This window comes from Alosa alosa, chromosome 10, assembly GCF_017589495.1.
Source record: "Alosa alosa isolate M-15738 ecotype Scorff River chromosome 10, AALO_Geno_1.1, whole genome shotgun sequence".
In the NCBI taxonomy this organism is placed as follows: domain Eukaryota; kingdom Metazoa; phylum Chordata; class Actinopteri; order Clupeiformes; family Clupeidae; genus Alosa; species Alosa alosa.
Window position 1 is genome coordinate 19,983,862 of NC_063198.1, and position 17,131 is coordinate 20,000,992.

Consider the following 17,131-nt stretch of genomic DNA (forward strand, 5'->3'; position numbering starts at 1 on the left):
TTGATCTCTCTCTCTCTCTCTTTCTCTCTCTCTCCCTGTCTCTCTGTCTCTAACTCTTTTACATTCTTTCTCTGTCTGTCAAACAAGCTCCTGTGGGGTCTGATATTTTGTGCGTGCGCGGGCTGCACAGACACCCAGCATGCCTTCATCCCTGTCAAACGTGCCACTGGAGACGGGATCTCCGAGCGTTTGACTCCGAGACGCCTCGCCCCGTCCTCACTTTTTGCTCCGCTGCTTCGACAAACGCACGGGAGCCTGAGCGTCATTTGTAATTGTCTGCTCCTCGCTCACAAAAGTGCACAAAAAGGAAAACTAAGAGAGGGGGAAAAAAAAGGAAAAAAGCAGAGGTTTGTGGGGGCTCAATAATGTGCGGTTCTATTGAAGCAGCCATGTATGTGTGTGTGGGTGTTTGCGAGTATGTATCTAGGCACGTAATTAAAAATAATGGCCACTGTCAATCTTTCAGCATTGATTTTATTGTAATAGCCTGTGGTATTCTTTCAGTGGTGCTTTCTTGGACATGTGTCTTTCAACTGCCCACATATTTCTTATCTCCATGTACACACTGAATAAATGTTAAGACCACCATTCCCGCTAGTATTTACCTAAATATCAGGTCAAGGATGAGAGCTTTTCTCTGCAGGTTGTTTTGAGTTGTTTTTCTTTTTCTGTTTTTTTATTCTTTTTAGCCCACAATAGTCCCACTGAAGCGTTGTATTGGTAGACCAGTATTATCTGGTCTTTGTGGTCGCAGCTGTGATGAATGGGAAATGTTTTAATGTGAAATTTAGAATCAACTCAACAATACTTGCTGTGTTTATTGCCAATGATGAATATAAGTTCAGAGATGTCATAGACTGCTTCTTTATTTTAAAAAGAAAAGATGTTTTGAATGTTGCTGATCAAAGCAGATTTGACGTGCTGCATAAGAAAGGTGCTGTATATGTGTGCTTGTAAGCTTGTTTGGGATTGTTTCCATCTAGCATATGTCATTTATTTAGATAATTTACAACTCATGTCAAACAGCAAAAAGACAGAGTTTTGACAATGCCTTTTATCTGTTGTTCCTTTATAGTGAAGTTTGAAGGTTGCCATGTCGTCGACTTACTTGGCTTCGAGAGCAGCGACCCGAACTACAGCGTGCAGCCGGACGGTTCCGTGTACGCTGAGAAAGATGTGGCGAACCTGACGGAGCCGGTCCAGTTCATGGTGACAGCACGTGGGCGTAGCCTGGAGGCGCATATCTGGGAGACGACAGTCAAGCTGGCCCTGGCAGGACACCCGTCTCAGGTGAGCCTGTGTTCCAAAATGTCCTTGCCAGTGACAAATTCTCCAATAGAACGTCAACTAGTTTCTATAACAGCTTGGACATTACAGTTTTTTTTCTCAGTCGCTTTGGTGCATTTCTCAGATCAGAGTTGAAATTCATAAAATTGCTTGTTCAAATTCCATATCATCTCATCTCTTGTGCACATAATAAAAACAGGCAACTGATTGTGTACAAATATCTGCTGTTTTTTACATATTGTCAAAATGCATGTCATGTTATCAAAATGCATTGTTCTAGTTCCATATTGAATAGTCCTACCCTATAAAACAAATAGGCCTTATTTCATTGCTTGAGTCATTACATAGTTACGACTAGTTGATGTAACTAGTTGTCATACAGGGTGTTTCCTATGTTTCACTGTAAATTTGTAACTTTTCCTTTGCACAATCCTGTAAAAGGCGTTATACTGTAACAATGTCTGTCAACAAATTGCAGTACAAACAATACAGTATAGTAAACATGTTGAAACATATCCAGTCAATTGCAATTAATCCCCAAAATAGCATGTAACTTTGCAACCTGTACGTAAATAGCTATGCCACACAGAACAAAGGTGGATTTGTTTAGGAAATTAGGAAATACTTAAAGAGTAAACTGTTATATTATGTGACAAAGCAGTTTGACTACCTTGTTCATGAACATTTGGCATAAGTACTTGTCATTCTGATTGCACTGACAGTTTTATTGGCATAAATGCTTGCTTTTGAGAAATAAAATTAGCATCTTATGCATGATGCACACTTTTGCAGATAATCCACTATTTGGTGCAGTTTGCACTCATTGTTTGCACTAACTGTTGTGCAAACGTTAATGATGATTCGAGAAATGCACCAAAGCGACTGAGAAAAACTGTAACATTGCATCTCGCCGCAAAACGAAAGTAAACAGACACACACCGTGATCACAGCAACACATATAGAACTTGAACCCTAGTGGAACTTTGACTTTTGATTTTTTTTTTTTTTTTTTTGCTAACACATCTGTCTGGGTTCTCCCAGGGTATCATGCTCTGGAGGCACTGAGTTAAATTGCTAGGCCTCTGCAACTTGCTAGTCTTTTCAGTACTTTTTGCTAACATGGGTTGACTGGCCATCCTTTACCTACTGCAGACCTTGAGTAGTGTACATTGGTAGGACGTCAGTTAGCTAATATTTCCAAATATATATCCATATTTTATGACTGGTGCCGTGAACCATGAGCTTTATTACTCAGGAGGATTTAAGGCATGGTATCACTACCGGTTATGTGTTCTGTGTTGGTATGCCATATTCTCCAACAGAGTTAAAGAGTTACTCTTGTATCTTATTCCAGCATTCGCTATCCTGTAATGTCGTAAATGTGTCCTACAAAGCAATTTCACAAACACGATGGCTTTGTCAATATCAACAACTGTGTGAAAACAGCAATGTGAATACCAGAAAATGGACTCGATTCAACACTGGGGACAATCTTTTTCACTAATCCAAAGGCTTAGTGTTTTTCTATTCCACGCTCTCAAAACCAGCACATAATGCTCTTGTGCACTTACCGTACCAGCGCAAGTTATGTGCCAGCACATAACGTTCCCCCATCAAAACACCATCATGTACACCTCCTTCATCTGACAGCTGTCACTAGCTGTGAAAAGTGGCAATGGAAGAAAATGTCCCGATCCGTCGACTAGTGCTGTTCTCGTCCATTCCCATCTGCAAGGCGTTTGCCTGTGTGAATATGAAATTTTGTTTCTAAATACAGCACATTCAGTGGCTTGTTGATAAGCGTGTGTGTGTGTGTGTGTTTTGTTCATAATATGACAAGAAAGCATGGGAAAGCATACAAAAACATCTATTTGAATGGTTGTCTACTGGTTGTCCACTGACCTGATAATGGAGACCATGGAATAATTGACATTGATTGAGCTAATGTTCTCCTCGGGTGGAGGCAACTCGGAGCGAAAGGTGATGATGCAGGCCATGTATAATTATTTGACCAGAGAGAGAGAGTGCAAGAGCAAGACTCCGTAATGGAACAAGAAGTAATTATGTTTTAGCAGTCATCAAAATGTAGAAATTAGGTTTGAAAATTGATTGTTTTTTTTTGGGGGGGTTTCTCCTCTCTCCTTGCAGTTCAAGACTGCAAGCGCTCACTGTCTCACTGAGCTTCATGTCAGGTTGGGGCCATCTGTTCTGTTGCTTTTGTATGCTGTAGGCAGTGACGAAGTGGACATGTAGAGTACTGTTTATTTTACAGCATGAGACTGCTTAAATGAAATCCATGTAATTTTCTGTGCCTTGCAGCCCAGTGACTAACGACAGCAAGGGTGGTGATATATGCAGAGTCTCAAAGCACAAGTGATATGCAAAGTCAAAGAGTATGATAATGCCACGTGTTTGGTGCATTGCTCACACGTTTACCACAGTTTGACCTTGAGAATACAGGCCTGCTGGGATTCCATTTGCCAAACTACACCGTGCCCAACCACCTGCTCAACCACCACCCCAAAAAGTCCTCCAAACCCCTAAATCTGTCGTCATCTCTCGAGGGTCCAGGTGGCCCAAGTGACCAGCAGACAGGTCTCTTTAATCTCCTTCATGGGGTCATTGAATGGTCACACAAAACGGGAGTGGGATGGGGGTGGGATGGGTTGTCTGCTGCGGGGAAAGGGGAGGGGTTTCGGTTTGGACAGGCATGGTGTGGTGTCGGTACTGGAGGTGGTGGGCCCATTTTCCAAACGTCCTTCCCACGGGCGCATGGCGACTCTCTCTTCTCTCTCCCATTGGCAAAGTGACCCAAAAATGACAAACGGTGTGGCCCCACGAAAACGTCCAGTGAACAGCCAGAAACTACCACACAACACACACACACACACACACACACACACACACACACACACACACATGTCCCTGGCTTTCCCATCCCATCCTCTCCTCTCTCCAAGGGTCACTGCCCAAAGTTCTGCTCCGGAGAGGACGCTCCGCCAAAACATATTCATCTTCAGCGGACAGTGGGATTAATCTCTGTGCCATCGAGAGGCACTACCACAGCCCCTCCACCCCGAATGAGTCCGGAGCATATTTCTGCAACTAGAGCGATATGACAGCGCAGCGGGTACTAGATGCAAAAGGGACTGTGTTTGCTGCACAACAGAAAAACAAAACAAGACAATCAAAGTGTGAGAGACTAGTGTGTAACGGAGAGACGTCAGTCCCATCCGTTGTCTAAAGTTGTCAAACTTGCAGACGAAGAAAAGAGAGTTTTATGTGGTTGTAATAAGTCTCACAGACAATGATTGATGAGTGTGATCTCTGGGGAGTCGATGGCACACACTCACCCACCCACACACACACACACACACTGAAACAATGTAATGTGTCAAATCCGTGTGAGAACGAGTGTTTGTGCTGTCATCTGATCTGTTCTCTCCTGTCTGCAAATCAATGCTTTTGGGAGAGGAGCATGTCAGCTAACGGGATTAGCTAACCGCAGCAGCACAACAAAACAGCATAATTAACAAACTGTCGCCGCAGTGACATTTAAGAACACCACCAATCAGCTGACAGAGAGCTTCCACTCAGGTGATTACAGCAGAAGATGGCTCAATTAGAGGGAATTGCGTGTCTCAGGATGTGAACCAATTTGCTGGAGGCATAAACAGATACCCACACACATTTGGCAGAATGATGACTTGGCTGTTTCTTGGCTTGGGTGTATCAAACAGATAAAGACCCCTGCTTTGATTGATTATCTGCATTCATATACAGTATGTGCCATTGGCAAAGTACCATGTATCTTCATGTTGTGAAGATAGTTTGATAGGAAATCCACAGGGTGTTGATGAATTTTGACTTTTTTTTACTTTTAGATTTTGTGGAATTTAATCAGATGTGTCCACCTTAAGCAGAACTAATTTGTCCCAATACAGCACTAACTTAGATTTTGTATCATGAAGCCTGGTTTATGAATGTGGCTTATAAGGGTAGTGGAGATTCCTGAAGTTAGTGTTATTCTCCAACAACACATGCTGTAGATTATAACCGCTGCCTAACCATATGAAGGAGATGAAGTAACTCCCAGGATGTAATTGCTTCACTGTACTATTATTGTTGTGTGTTATAAGCGATACAGTAATAATGTAGCCCATTGAAACAGAGTCGTTTGAACGTTAATTGGCATAGTACCCTGAGAGTTATTTAACTCCACGTAGCTGTTGTGCCTTTAAATGAAAGTGTGTGTGTGTGTGTGTGTGTGTTGTGCCTTTAAGTGAAAGTGTGTGTGTGTGTGTGATTTGGGTTTTTAATAATGTCATCCATTATGGCGGTGGGGTCCCAGGTGGCCTTTTTTGAAGAGAGATGGGGAGAGAGTTGCAGAGTTGTGTCTGCCCACTCTCCCCATATCCACCCCCGCAACCAACCTTCCCGCCCTCCCCGGCGCTGTGTCACTTCCCTCTCAAGGCCAGACGCGGAGCTGAGGCACAGAATGATGAGCCCATTGTTGACGATTCAGGACCATTCTCCACGGGCCCTGGACTGGGTTTTTTGCGGGGGTTTTGCGTCTTGTCTTTTAGCCTAGTTTCAGTTTCCATGGAATGCTTACCAATGAAGTTTGGGCTAGGGGTGGGCGATATATATCGTCTGCGATAATATCGTGATTGTTGTTTTAACGATGTGCAAATTGACATTATCGAGTATTTAAATTACTTTGGGGAAAAAACACTTGAAATCACGCACTGAAGACTCATACAGTCCCAGGAGCTATGTGGGAGAAGTGCAGCAGAGCAAGTGTCACGTGATCACTAGTGGGTCACAACGTTGTCCCACGCAGCCTAATGTTTATTTTGTGCAGCAAGAGTAGCCTACTTGGGATTTTATGCGGCTACTTCTGTTCAAGTAGCATTGTATGATGAGACAGTCACGTTTTTTCCTACACGGTATTATATGGAGAGAAAACATTAGCCTTTGAGTATTTTAATAGTCAGTTGTAAACAAATAACTATTCTCATGTAACTCTTTTTGTAAATGGACTGAAGTTTGCTCTAAATATCTACGTTTTCCCATTATGCTAACCGTTAGCATCTCTATGGGATTTCTCATATACATTAGCCATAGCTAACGCATTAGTTTCTATTCTGTAACTTGGAATGCTAGCCTACGTGATTGCTCTAAAACAAAACATAGAAGGAAATAACTGAGATGTAGGCTACTCTGTTGGTCTGCTCTTAGTTTTACAGTGAATCCTATGTAAAGGTTTGAAAGGAACTTCAACTTCAGACTTTCTTTTGGGAAACTGTTAGGCCTATTCATCTTCTCTAATGTAACTGGCTAGACCATGTCATTGCCACACACACAAGTGGGGGGCAGAATTGGAAATGTGTAGAGCGACAATGCATTGGTTGATTTGGTTAAAAAGTCACAGGTTAGGTTATTGGTTATTATTGTAATGATGCTATTCATAAATAATGAGCTGTAAAGTAACTCAGACTTTAACAAAAACAATTTTTTAAAGGATATCGACTAATTATCGTTATTGTCAAAATCACAAAAAATATCGAGATATTATTTTTTGTCCATATTGCCCACCCCTAGTTTGGGCTCAAAGACTCTCAGCCTCAGTCTTTTCTACTGAATCTGTATTCTGTTGCATTTTTTTTCCCTCTTTTTCAGAATGCATTTAGTTTTTCTCCTCTCTGCTATAGCAACTTTCTCTTGTTCACTTAACTGATGGAAAACCTTACAGCCATGACAGAAGAATGTGATGAGTGTGTGTGTGTGTGTGTGTGTGTGTGTTGTGTGTTTGTGTGTGTGTGTGTGTGTGTGTGTGTGTTGTGTGTGTGTGTATGTGTGTGTTTGTGTGTGTGTGTTTGTGTGTGTGTGTGTGTGTGTGTGTGTGCGTGCGTGTGTGCGTGGTGTATGGTGGTTGTGGGGGTTTGCATTGTGTACTGTGGATGTTGTATTACATAATGAGGTGTACAGTAATTAGCCACAAAGCCTGATGGGAAGCATGACATTCCCATGAAGCATTTGGCAGATTAACAAAGAGCAGGAAATGAGGTTATCCCAACCCTGTGAAATGGAAATGTCACTATGGGTATTACATCCTGCCCTTTCCACCCAAGTCCTCTGGATACTGTATGTTCTCCTGCATCCTGTCTCTCACTGAACCATATATGCATCAGCAGAAGAGAGGGGAGGAGAGGAGAAGAGGAGCTGGTGACTTGTTTAGGGGAGGACAGAGTAGAAGTATTTAGATGATGGAGTGATGGTGGTGAAAAAGAAGAGAGGAGTACAGAGGGAGAGAGAGAGTTTTTAGAGTTCCACAGCCAAGGCGTGTTGTGCTAATTTTACTTAATTTTTAAATTATAAATGTGATGTGACCTGTATGATGAATAATCTGCAAGCAATTCAGCAGAGAAAGAGGGATGTGAATTTGGATGCAACTTGTGTCCTTCGGTCACTAAGGTTTAAGGAAAGATTCGCCTTTGTTGCATGTTTTGAATATTTTGTCACTGTTAGAGCCTTTTGCAAACAAAATATTGGCTAAAGTGCTTCTATTTAGGCCTGTATGTTAAAGGAGAACTCCTGTTGATTACAACATAAGGCGCTCTTGTTCGAGGTTAGGGTTAGGGAAAAAAAAGAAAAAAAAATCAGTGCTATCTAATTTGAATTACCCTGCTAGTGGCTTGCGCATCCAGGCGGCTACAAAGCTATGTTATGATTGTTTTGAAAGTGTGATGTCAGAGTTGACAGAAGCTTTAAAGCAACTGAGAAAAGTTGTATTGTCATGACAAATCATACACTGAATTGTCAAAACATGTACACATTTACATAGCATTTAAGCAATTACTCTCTCTCTCTCTCTCTCTCTCTCATCTCCTATGTGCTGTTGACTACCGTCAGCCTTGTCTCCTCTACAGCTGCTGAATCCCTCACTACCCCTCCCCCCCCCCATACCCCAACCCCAACCCCACCCCCTCAGAGAGCCAGTGAACAGGCGGGCAGGCCAGGGACGTCTGCAGGAATGTTTTCAAAGGCTGCCCGAGCATTTTGATTGGCTGTGCCGTCGCCCCTGTAATCAGCCCCAGTGATGTCTGCCATTGTGAGACGGCAGCGGCCAGAGTGATGTCTGAGAGAGAGAGAGGGAGAGAGAGGGAGGGAGAGAGAGAGAAAGAGAGAGAGGGAGGGAGAGAGCCAATGGCCCGTTTTAATGAACAGATAGCTGGGTTTGGAGATAAGGGAAGGAGGGGTTATCAGTACAGAAACACATGTGGATGAAACAGGGACTCAGGGAGGAGAGGAGAGTTGGGGCTGGGGGGGGGGGCTTGTTGGTGAACACCAGACACCCACCCCCTCCTCCCATGCCGACCTCTACCTAAAGGTCATTGGGCGAGGCGTTCAGGTGCAAGGCTTGCCTGTTGCCTGTGTCTGGTACCACCCTCCCCTCTCTCTCTCTCTCTCTCTCTCTCTCTCTCCTCTCTCTGTCTGTGAGGGTGTTTTGTCTTTGTCAGGTGATTTCCCCTTCGCTGTATCTGTCTTTCATTCACTATCATTTGCTCTGTTCTTTCATCTCTCTTTTGTGGACCTTTATCTGTGCATGTGTGTGTGTGTGTGTGTGCCTGTTTCTGTGTGTGTTTCTGTGTGTTGTGTGCCTCCCATTTGCTGTGTCTCTGTCACTCTTTCTTTGCCCTCCCCCTTTCTGTCTTTCTCTATCCACTCTTCCTTTTAAACTCTGTGAATCTCTCTCTCTGTCTCTATCTCTCTCTCTGTCTCTCTCTCTCTCTCTCTCTCTGTCTCTCTCTCTTTCTCTCTCTCATTAAATCCCCCCTCTGTCCATGAAGACTGGCGCACTGTTCTGGCAGGTAGCTGGGAGTGTTGCTGGGAGTGCTGTGGATGAGCACCGCTGAGGCAGAAGTGATGCTATCCTGCCACCACAGCTGCTTGCTGCACTCCACACACACACACACACACACTCTCTCTCTGAGCACCGTGTGTGTGTGTGAGAGAGAGAGAGACAGAGAGAGAGAGAGAGAAGCAGAGAGAGAGAGCAAGATACACACTTAACCACACCACACACTCACACACATGCTCAGTGCCAGCGCCCTGTGGTCAAACCCACTAAGCCATGAAGAATTAAAACACAAAGGAAGTGAGGACGTGTGGAGAGATGGAATCACACACTCTCATACATCTCTTTTACTCCCTCCCTCTCTCTCTATGTCTCTTAATCACTCTCTCTGGCTCTCTCTCTGACTCACTGTGTGCATGTACACACACACACACACACATACACACACACACACACACAAACAATATGCTTGCTCTGGTTTCAGTCAGCATCTGTCATAGCTCTCTGTTGCTGACAAACCGTGTTTGTGCTGTGTTGATAGGCTGACCTGCACGCCCGCCCGCCCGCCCGCCCGCCGTGCAGCAGCAGCAGCTCCCTGGCAGCTGGTGCAGTGAGAGGGATAGAGAGGAGCTCGGGTTTAACAAAAACGGCCTTTCTGCACGACTCATGTTCAGAAATATAAAAAGAGAAGCAGAGATAGAGCACTGTGTGTGTGTGTGTGTGTGTGAGTGAAGTGTGTGTGTGTGTGTGTGTGTGGCTCTGCCAGGAGACCAGTCAGGAGAGGAACAGCAGGATTAGCCTCAAGCTGCCGATTCAGGAGCATCGTGCCGGTTTTAAAGAGAAGAGAGAAAGAGTGGGACTTACACCGATAAATATCCATCTCAGCAGCCTCTTGCTCCTGAGGGTCGTTTCAAGCACTGTTTGTTTTTTTTCCTCCTCTCTTTTTAAATGCGTGAAGCCGCTTGATCAAAATAGCATTAGCCTGTCCCTTGACAGCCCTGCTCCAGCGTAACCAGGTTCAACGTCTGTCACCGCGCAGTGGCAATTGTTTGGCTGCCAAAGCCCCCACAAGCGGAAAAATGTCACAGAGTGGGCGTCTGCTGTAGCTGGAGTTTTTGCTCTGCCACAGGAGAGAATTCACATCGGGGGCCTTTCTTAGTGTGTTTGAAATGATACAGCAACAGTGGATGCCTGACCTTGGCCAAGAGTGCAGAGGTGATTCTCATTATGTGCTTGAAAAACTTGTTATCATCGACGTTGGATGCCATTGTCTGTAGGTGCAGCGTAAAGTGCAGCATCAGTGCCACTGTGGCAGTGGCCTGCTTCAGCATCAGTTTCAGCACATTGCCCTCGCCACATTACAACTCCACCATTACAGCAAGAGTGGTGTAGTACACAAGGCTAATTGTCTTTCTAGAACAGCATTTTCATCCCCAAGCCCTAATCTAGCGCTAGTTTATGTAATTAGGACACTGCTACTTATCAGCCACTTAGGGTTGCACTGTGCTTAATGATATGTGGCCTTGTATTGTTATAGTGGTAGATGACTAACTACATGTTTAAGTTTCTCAGCAATGTTTTCCTATCGACTCAAGCAAAAATTTGCTTGACAGAAATAGTTAAGTTCTGTATAAAAGGGATGTACATTTGAATGTGGTCATAACAACATCACTCACTTGTCCATGACAGTATCTCAGGAACTTCTCTGTCCTGATGTTCCGCAGATAGGAGAGGGCGGAGCCTTCCCACGGCACCACCTGCTGCCGCGGGTCATCTCGTTTCCACGGCGACGCAACTCTCCTCTCTCACTGCGTCGGCAGAAGAGAGACTGGGTCATCCCACCCATCAACGTGCCGGAGAACTCCAGAGGACCCTTTCCGCAGATGCTTGTCAGGGTGAGTGGCAGTTGAGGCAGCCAATCAGCCTCCCCCCTCTGTGCTTTGATTTGTTGAAACCAATACCTAACCCCCCGCCCCCCCCCCCCTTAAAACAACACCAGTTCCACACAGTAACTGTGTGGTTGTGTTTGGCACTCACACACAATATCCTATCCATAGCACAACCCGTGCTCAACATTACAATAAGTTTGTCTTCATGTCTTCATACTCAAGCTTCAGGGCTGTGTTTTGCAACCAACGGTGAAACTTTGTATTGCCCAACTCTTTGTACATTGCAACCACGCTGGTAATTATACAGCTTTAAGGGTTACAATTAAAGTTAGGGATGTGGAAGCCAAATGTGCTGTCACATGTCAGCAATTAGTGTGATACTTTTTACTTAATGCTGTAATTATGGTTTGACATTAGGCATTACATTGATTGCATCCTCAACCCTGCCTGCTTCTGATGGTTTGACTCATCTTAGACAAAAGGACTTGACTTGCAGGCCACGAGTGCTGTCCTCAGAAGTTAGATCTGTCCAGAAGTGCTTAAAGTACTGAGTAGGAAGTGGAGGCTTTGGAAGACCATTGCTGCCCTGAGACCTCCCACAAGGCCACTCTGTCTGTCCACTTGTTTCATCATTATCATCATCTCTCTCTCCTGTCTGTGTATCTCATATACTTCACATCCACACATTTAGTATAATAGCTGATACTCATCATATCCTTTCCATAGGTGCCACTTACATACTTTTTTAGGAGCACACCACACCACACCTCACCACACCACACCTCCACCTCACCTCACCTCACCTCACCACACCACACCACACCTCACCTCACCTCACCACACCACACCACACCTCACCTCACCACACCACACCTCACCACACCACACCACACCTCACCTCACCTCACCCACACCACACCACACCACACCACACCACACCACACCACACCTCACCTCACCTCACCTCACCTCACACCACACCACACCACACCACACCACACACCACACCTCACCTCACCTCACCTCACCTCACCCACTCTTTATTCTGCCCTTCCTGTCATCTCTATAGCCATGACCGTATCCTAGCTTAGCGCTCTACAGGCTTTTCTCCATCCTCTAGTGCACTTTTGCAGGGTGTTATCCTGTGCGCTCAGACGCCTCCATCGCCTGCGTCGACTCTCTCTTGCTCTCTCTGTTTCTGTCACTCCCTCCATGTCTTATCAGGCCCACCCACCATTCAGACCGTGCTCAGCATCGTCCCGGCCTTCTCAGCGCCCAGCCGACCCGTTCGCTCACGCCGATTTGTACCGCGAAAGATTACACCCGCGGGGATTACCGAAATCGCCTTTCGGAGGTGGCAAAGGTGGTGGAGGGTGTGGGTTTTAAGGAATGGGGAGGGGGGGTGTCGAGCGGTAAAGAAGGGAGGGCAGACACATACACACACACACACACACACACACACACACCACCCCTGGAGTGAAGCAGTGGCCTTGGCCTGTGTAGGAGAGGGTCCAGAGAGGAGGTGTGAAATCAGGGCTGTGAGTAGTAAGAGGGGCTGAGTGTCTGTCTGTGTGTGTGTGTGTGTGTGTGTGTGCGGTGTGTGTGTGTGTGTGTGTGTGTGTGTGTGTGTGTGTGTGTGTGTGTACATAATGTTTATGTGTGTGTATGTGCGTGTTTTCTGTTTTCAGATAGACAGTAAGTGCTAATTTATGCACCTCAGTTGTGATTCAGTGAGTATGTAAATGAGCAATAATTGTGAGGTGGAATATGTAAAGTGTATGCGGGCATATGAGCAGAATACTAGATAAAGAAAGTCTTGGTAAGTTTCATGGACTTCTACAACAATTGTGTGTGTGTGTGTGTGTGTGTGTGTGTGTGTGTGTGTGTGTTTGTGTGTGTGTGTGTTTGTGTGTGTGTGTGTTTGTGCATGTGTGCGTGTGCGCGCGCGCGTGTGTGTGTGTGGCACCTCTAATAGGGCCCACGTACACTGTGCTTGTGTGTGTGTGTGTGTGTGTGTGTGTGTGTGTGTGTGGCACCTCTAATAGGGCCCACGTACACTGTGCTTGTGTGTGTGTGTGTGTGTGTGTGTGTGTGTGCGTGTGTGTGTGTGTGTGTGTGTGTGTGTGTGTGTGTGTGTGGCACCTCTAATAGGGCCCACGTACACTGTGCTTGAGTGTATCTCACGCCTCTCTCCATCGTCAGTGGAGACAGCCCAGGGACCCCTCGTTCCTTATCTGTCATGTCTCGGAGATGGCCGGAGGCAACCTCTGTAGCCTGCATCTCTAAATCGACCCCATGCACCTAACGCCCCCTCTTCTATCACCTCCTCTGACAGCTCAGGACTGCTGAAAGCGCTTGTCACATTTGTCCTCATCGTCGCACCCCTGGTGCTTACAGAGCGGGGGGCTTCTGGTATCCCTTTCTGTTTTTTTCCCCCTTTTCCCTTCAAGCGACGGCATAAAAAGCAATACTTCCTCCATTGCCCTCATCTCTAATGCATAAGGAACACTCTTATTATGCAGCATAAAGTCTGAATAATTAACTATTTATCGCGAGCGAGGAATTACTTATACTAATTACTACTGATAATAAAGGGATTTAAAGGATAGAAAATTATTAATACTAAAGAGGACTCATTTAAATCCATATTTAAAAATGAAATCCTTGAAGGAGTTTGTGTTACATTGTCGTTGTGCAGACGTTATTAGTGAGAGTGATTCTCTGTCTGTGTGTAAAAACTGTGCGTTCCAAGGTTGGCTCTGTGTTCAGAAGCCATCTGCGCAGCCAGACAAGACAGAAAAAGGCCAGTGGTGTTAAATTTAGCAATGTTGCACTGTGTGTTATCCCCGTGGAACATGTCAGCCTTAACATCACACAGACGCTCAGATCAGATCGCTTGGAGTGGCGATGAGCACACAAGCTGTTTACTGTTGAGTCCTGAGAAGACAAACTTAACTCCACTACTACGCCCCACCACACACACACAGACACACAGACACACACACACACACACACACACAGAGACATACACACAGACACACACACACTCATACCCTCCTCCACCCCTTAAAAAAGTGCTGCACACATCACAAACAGGTGTGTGCAGGTACGATAGAGCACGGGTCCAATAGAGCAATTAACCTTCAGTATGTAACCTTCTGATTAGAGAGAAGTCTTGGGTTTTATCCGATACCGGTGCTAAAACAATACTTTTAAAACGGTGCCTGAACCGGTACTTTGTTTTTAAAATGTTTTAAATTAAAATGGTCTAAAGCATGAATTGCTTTTTTTATATTGATAAGACAAATTTGAGCATGAAATTGAACTGTTATATTCAATTTACTATCAATATCTCATTGCTCATACGAATAATACATTTAAATGGTAAAACAGCTTGCCTTGCATGCACACACAATGGTAAGCTCTGCTTTCAAGTTTACCCAGTGTAGGCGGTTTGCCATAAGGTAGGCTATGTTAAAACCGCTTGCCATAGAACTGCCAGGTCATGGACAATGGCATTTGCAAGCAAGCTAATCTAACAGGGACTCTACTTTCCAGTTAATTCAGTGTGTTCCCAAATGCTTTAAGAAATTTCATGTGTTAACCCATAACACGCAATAGTTTTGAACATTTCAAATAAATGCCAGTTAGCGCATTAGCAAGAATATTGTGTAACATATAGGCTACTGTTGATCTTGTTTCATAGCCTTTTGCTTGTGCGTAGTTAGGCCCACTGCTAGATTTTGACAGGAGCTCGCGATATCGCTTTAAAGGGACACCAGGCAACGTTTTTGTGTTAATTAATCATCTTTGTAAGTCGGTATATGGTTAAATGACTCATTACGGGGCGAATGAAGGCTCTCTCGCCCGCCCCTACTGCCTGTAGGAAGAATATCCCGCTTACAAGTTCGTGTATCCCACCACCCGACCCGAAGCAGGATCAGTTTACAGCACAGAGGCAGGCTAACGAAACGCTAGAGATTGTGCAAATGTGTGTATAATGGCAGAGCCGGCGAAGAAGCATCGAAAACCCTTGACGGAAGACGCAAAGAAAAGGAAAAGAGCTTCAGACCGAGCGAGGGGGAGTTTCGTAGAGAAAAAGCATCAGGCTTGCCTGGTGTCCCTTTAAAGTAAGCTACTTGGGCTCACGCAAGCTGTCAAACACTCGCCTATGTGGTGCACCCCTCTGGTTTATACTGTACATCCAGTGTTTATGTTAGCTAACTGTATCTGGTGTTGCTATCAGAGCAAGATGTTAGAGATGGCGCATGACATGCAGTGATGCCTCATATAAAAAAATAAAAAATAAAAAAAAACGCTATTTAAGCACCGAAATGAGGCACCGGAATCAGTTACTACCGTTTGCGTCGGCACCAGTGCCATATTAGAACCGTGTTTTGGTGCCCAACCCTACTGAGATATTATGTTGTGGTTGTTTGAATTGCTTGGAGAGCCAAGAGCACCTCTGTCAACAACTGTAGCTTTCAGCTGAGGGAGACCAAAGTGCATGTAGTCTTGTTTGCTCTTTTGTTTACCCCCAATTACACACTCAATGGAGTTCCAATAAACTCCCCCAATTTAAGCTGCAGCAGTCATGATTCAACATCCACACACACACACACACACACACACACACACACACACACACACACACACACACACACACACATACACACACACCGTTGTGTACACACGACCCTTGTTTGTTTCATACAGTAAGTGGTCTGGGGACAGAGAGAGAATGGGCCAATGACCTGCCTGTGTTTTCTATCTGTTTTCTCCTCTATTCTATCTGTTTTCTCCTCTTTTCTGTTGTCGTTCCTTCCGCTCCTGTTTGTTTGGTCGTGCGTGTCGCTAATGATAGGAAATTACAGCCCACAGCTGTGTCATAACGAACTCTCACTGTCCTGATCCTCCTCATTGTGCTGGATATCAGCTTTCCGCCGCTGCTATTCGCCGACGGTGTCCCTTTCTCACCCTTGTCTCTCTGCATCTCTTTCTCTCTCTATTCCTTCTTTTAATCTCTTATCTCTTTCCGTTCATCACTCTATCCCTTATCTTTTCCATCCCTATTCTCTCCATCACCCCTCTCCCTTGTTCACAGTTTCATCCCCTTGCCTCGTTTTTTTAGACAAATGTGAAGATTGAAGCTTCTAGACAGACTGCGTTTTTTTTTCCACTGTAGTGACACACGAAGTGGCTAATCGGTTAGTCGCTACCGTTCTTGAGCTTGTGCTTGACCGAAGCACAGAGTATCAAAAACGAATGTTCATTCTATGCAGTGTAGACGGACAGAAAAAGACCCAGTTAAAGAGGAAATATCTCATTGCTCGTGTTTGTTCATGGAAAGCTATATTTATTAATTCATGTAGTACAATTTACATGACCCCCGCCTCATGTTCCAAATGAGTTGGAATAAATGGCCGACATTGAATAATGCCTCAGAGCTAAACAGGAGGGAGCCTCAGTGTGTGTGTCAGGGAGAACGAAAGAAACAGAGAGAAAGAGGGAGAGAGAGAGCAGAGATAGACAGAGTGGAGACAGGCGGATAATACTGTGTGTCTGTGGGAGAAGAAAGCGACTGAGAGAAAGGCAGGACAGGCAGGCTGACAGAGGGACAAAGAGAGGAGAGAAACACAGGGGATAGAGAAGATTGGGTGATGGAGAGAGAGAGAGAGAGAGATGGGACGACAGAGGGAGGGAGGGAGAGCAATGGCAACATTGAGATCTGGAGGGAAGAGAGAGATGAAGAGAGGAAGAGAGAGAAAGAGGGAGAGAGATAGGGAGAGAAATAGATGGAGGAGGAGGAAGAGAGATACAGAGAGAGGGAGAAAGATGGAGGAAGAGAGAGATGGGACGACAGAGGGAGGGAGGGAGAGCAATGGCAACATTGAGATCTGGAGGGAAGAGAGAGATGAAGAGAGGAAGAGAGAGAAAGAGGGAGAGAGATAGGGAGAGAAATAGATGGAGGAGGAGGAAGAGAGATACAGAGAGAGGGAGAAAGATGGAGGAGGAGGGAGAGGAAGAGAAAGAGATGGAGGAGGAGGAAGTGAGTGAAAAGGCTTTAAACTGGAGAGGAGGAAGAAGGATGTGA

General features: G+C 45.1%; 1 protein-coding gene across 1 annotated transcript in view; it reads left to right on the forward strand.

The window, feature by feature from the left end:
• cdh4 (cadherin 4, type 1, R-cadherin (retinal)) overlaps positions 1–17,131 on the forward strand; it is a 229,753-nt gene that overhangs the window by 133,387 nt on the left and 79,235 nt on the right. Inside the window, 2 exon segments of the mRNA XM_048255858.1 lie at positions 1,076–1,290; positions 10,873–11,043. Of these exon segments, the coding sequence (XP_048111815.1) occupies positions 1,076–1,290; positions 10,873–11,043 (386 nt within the window).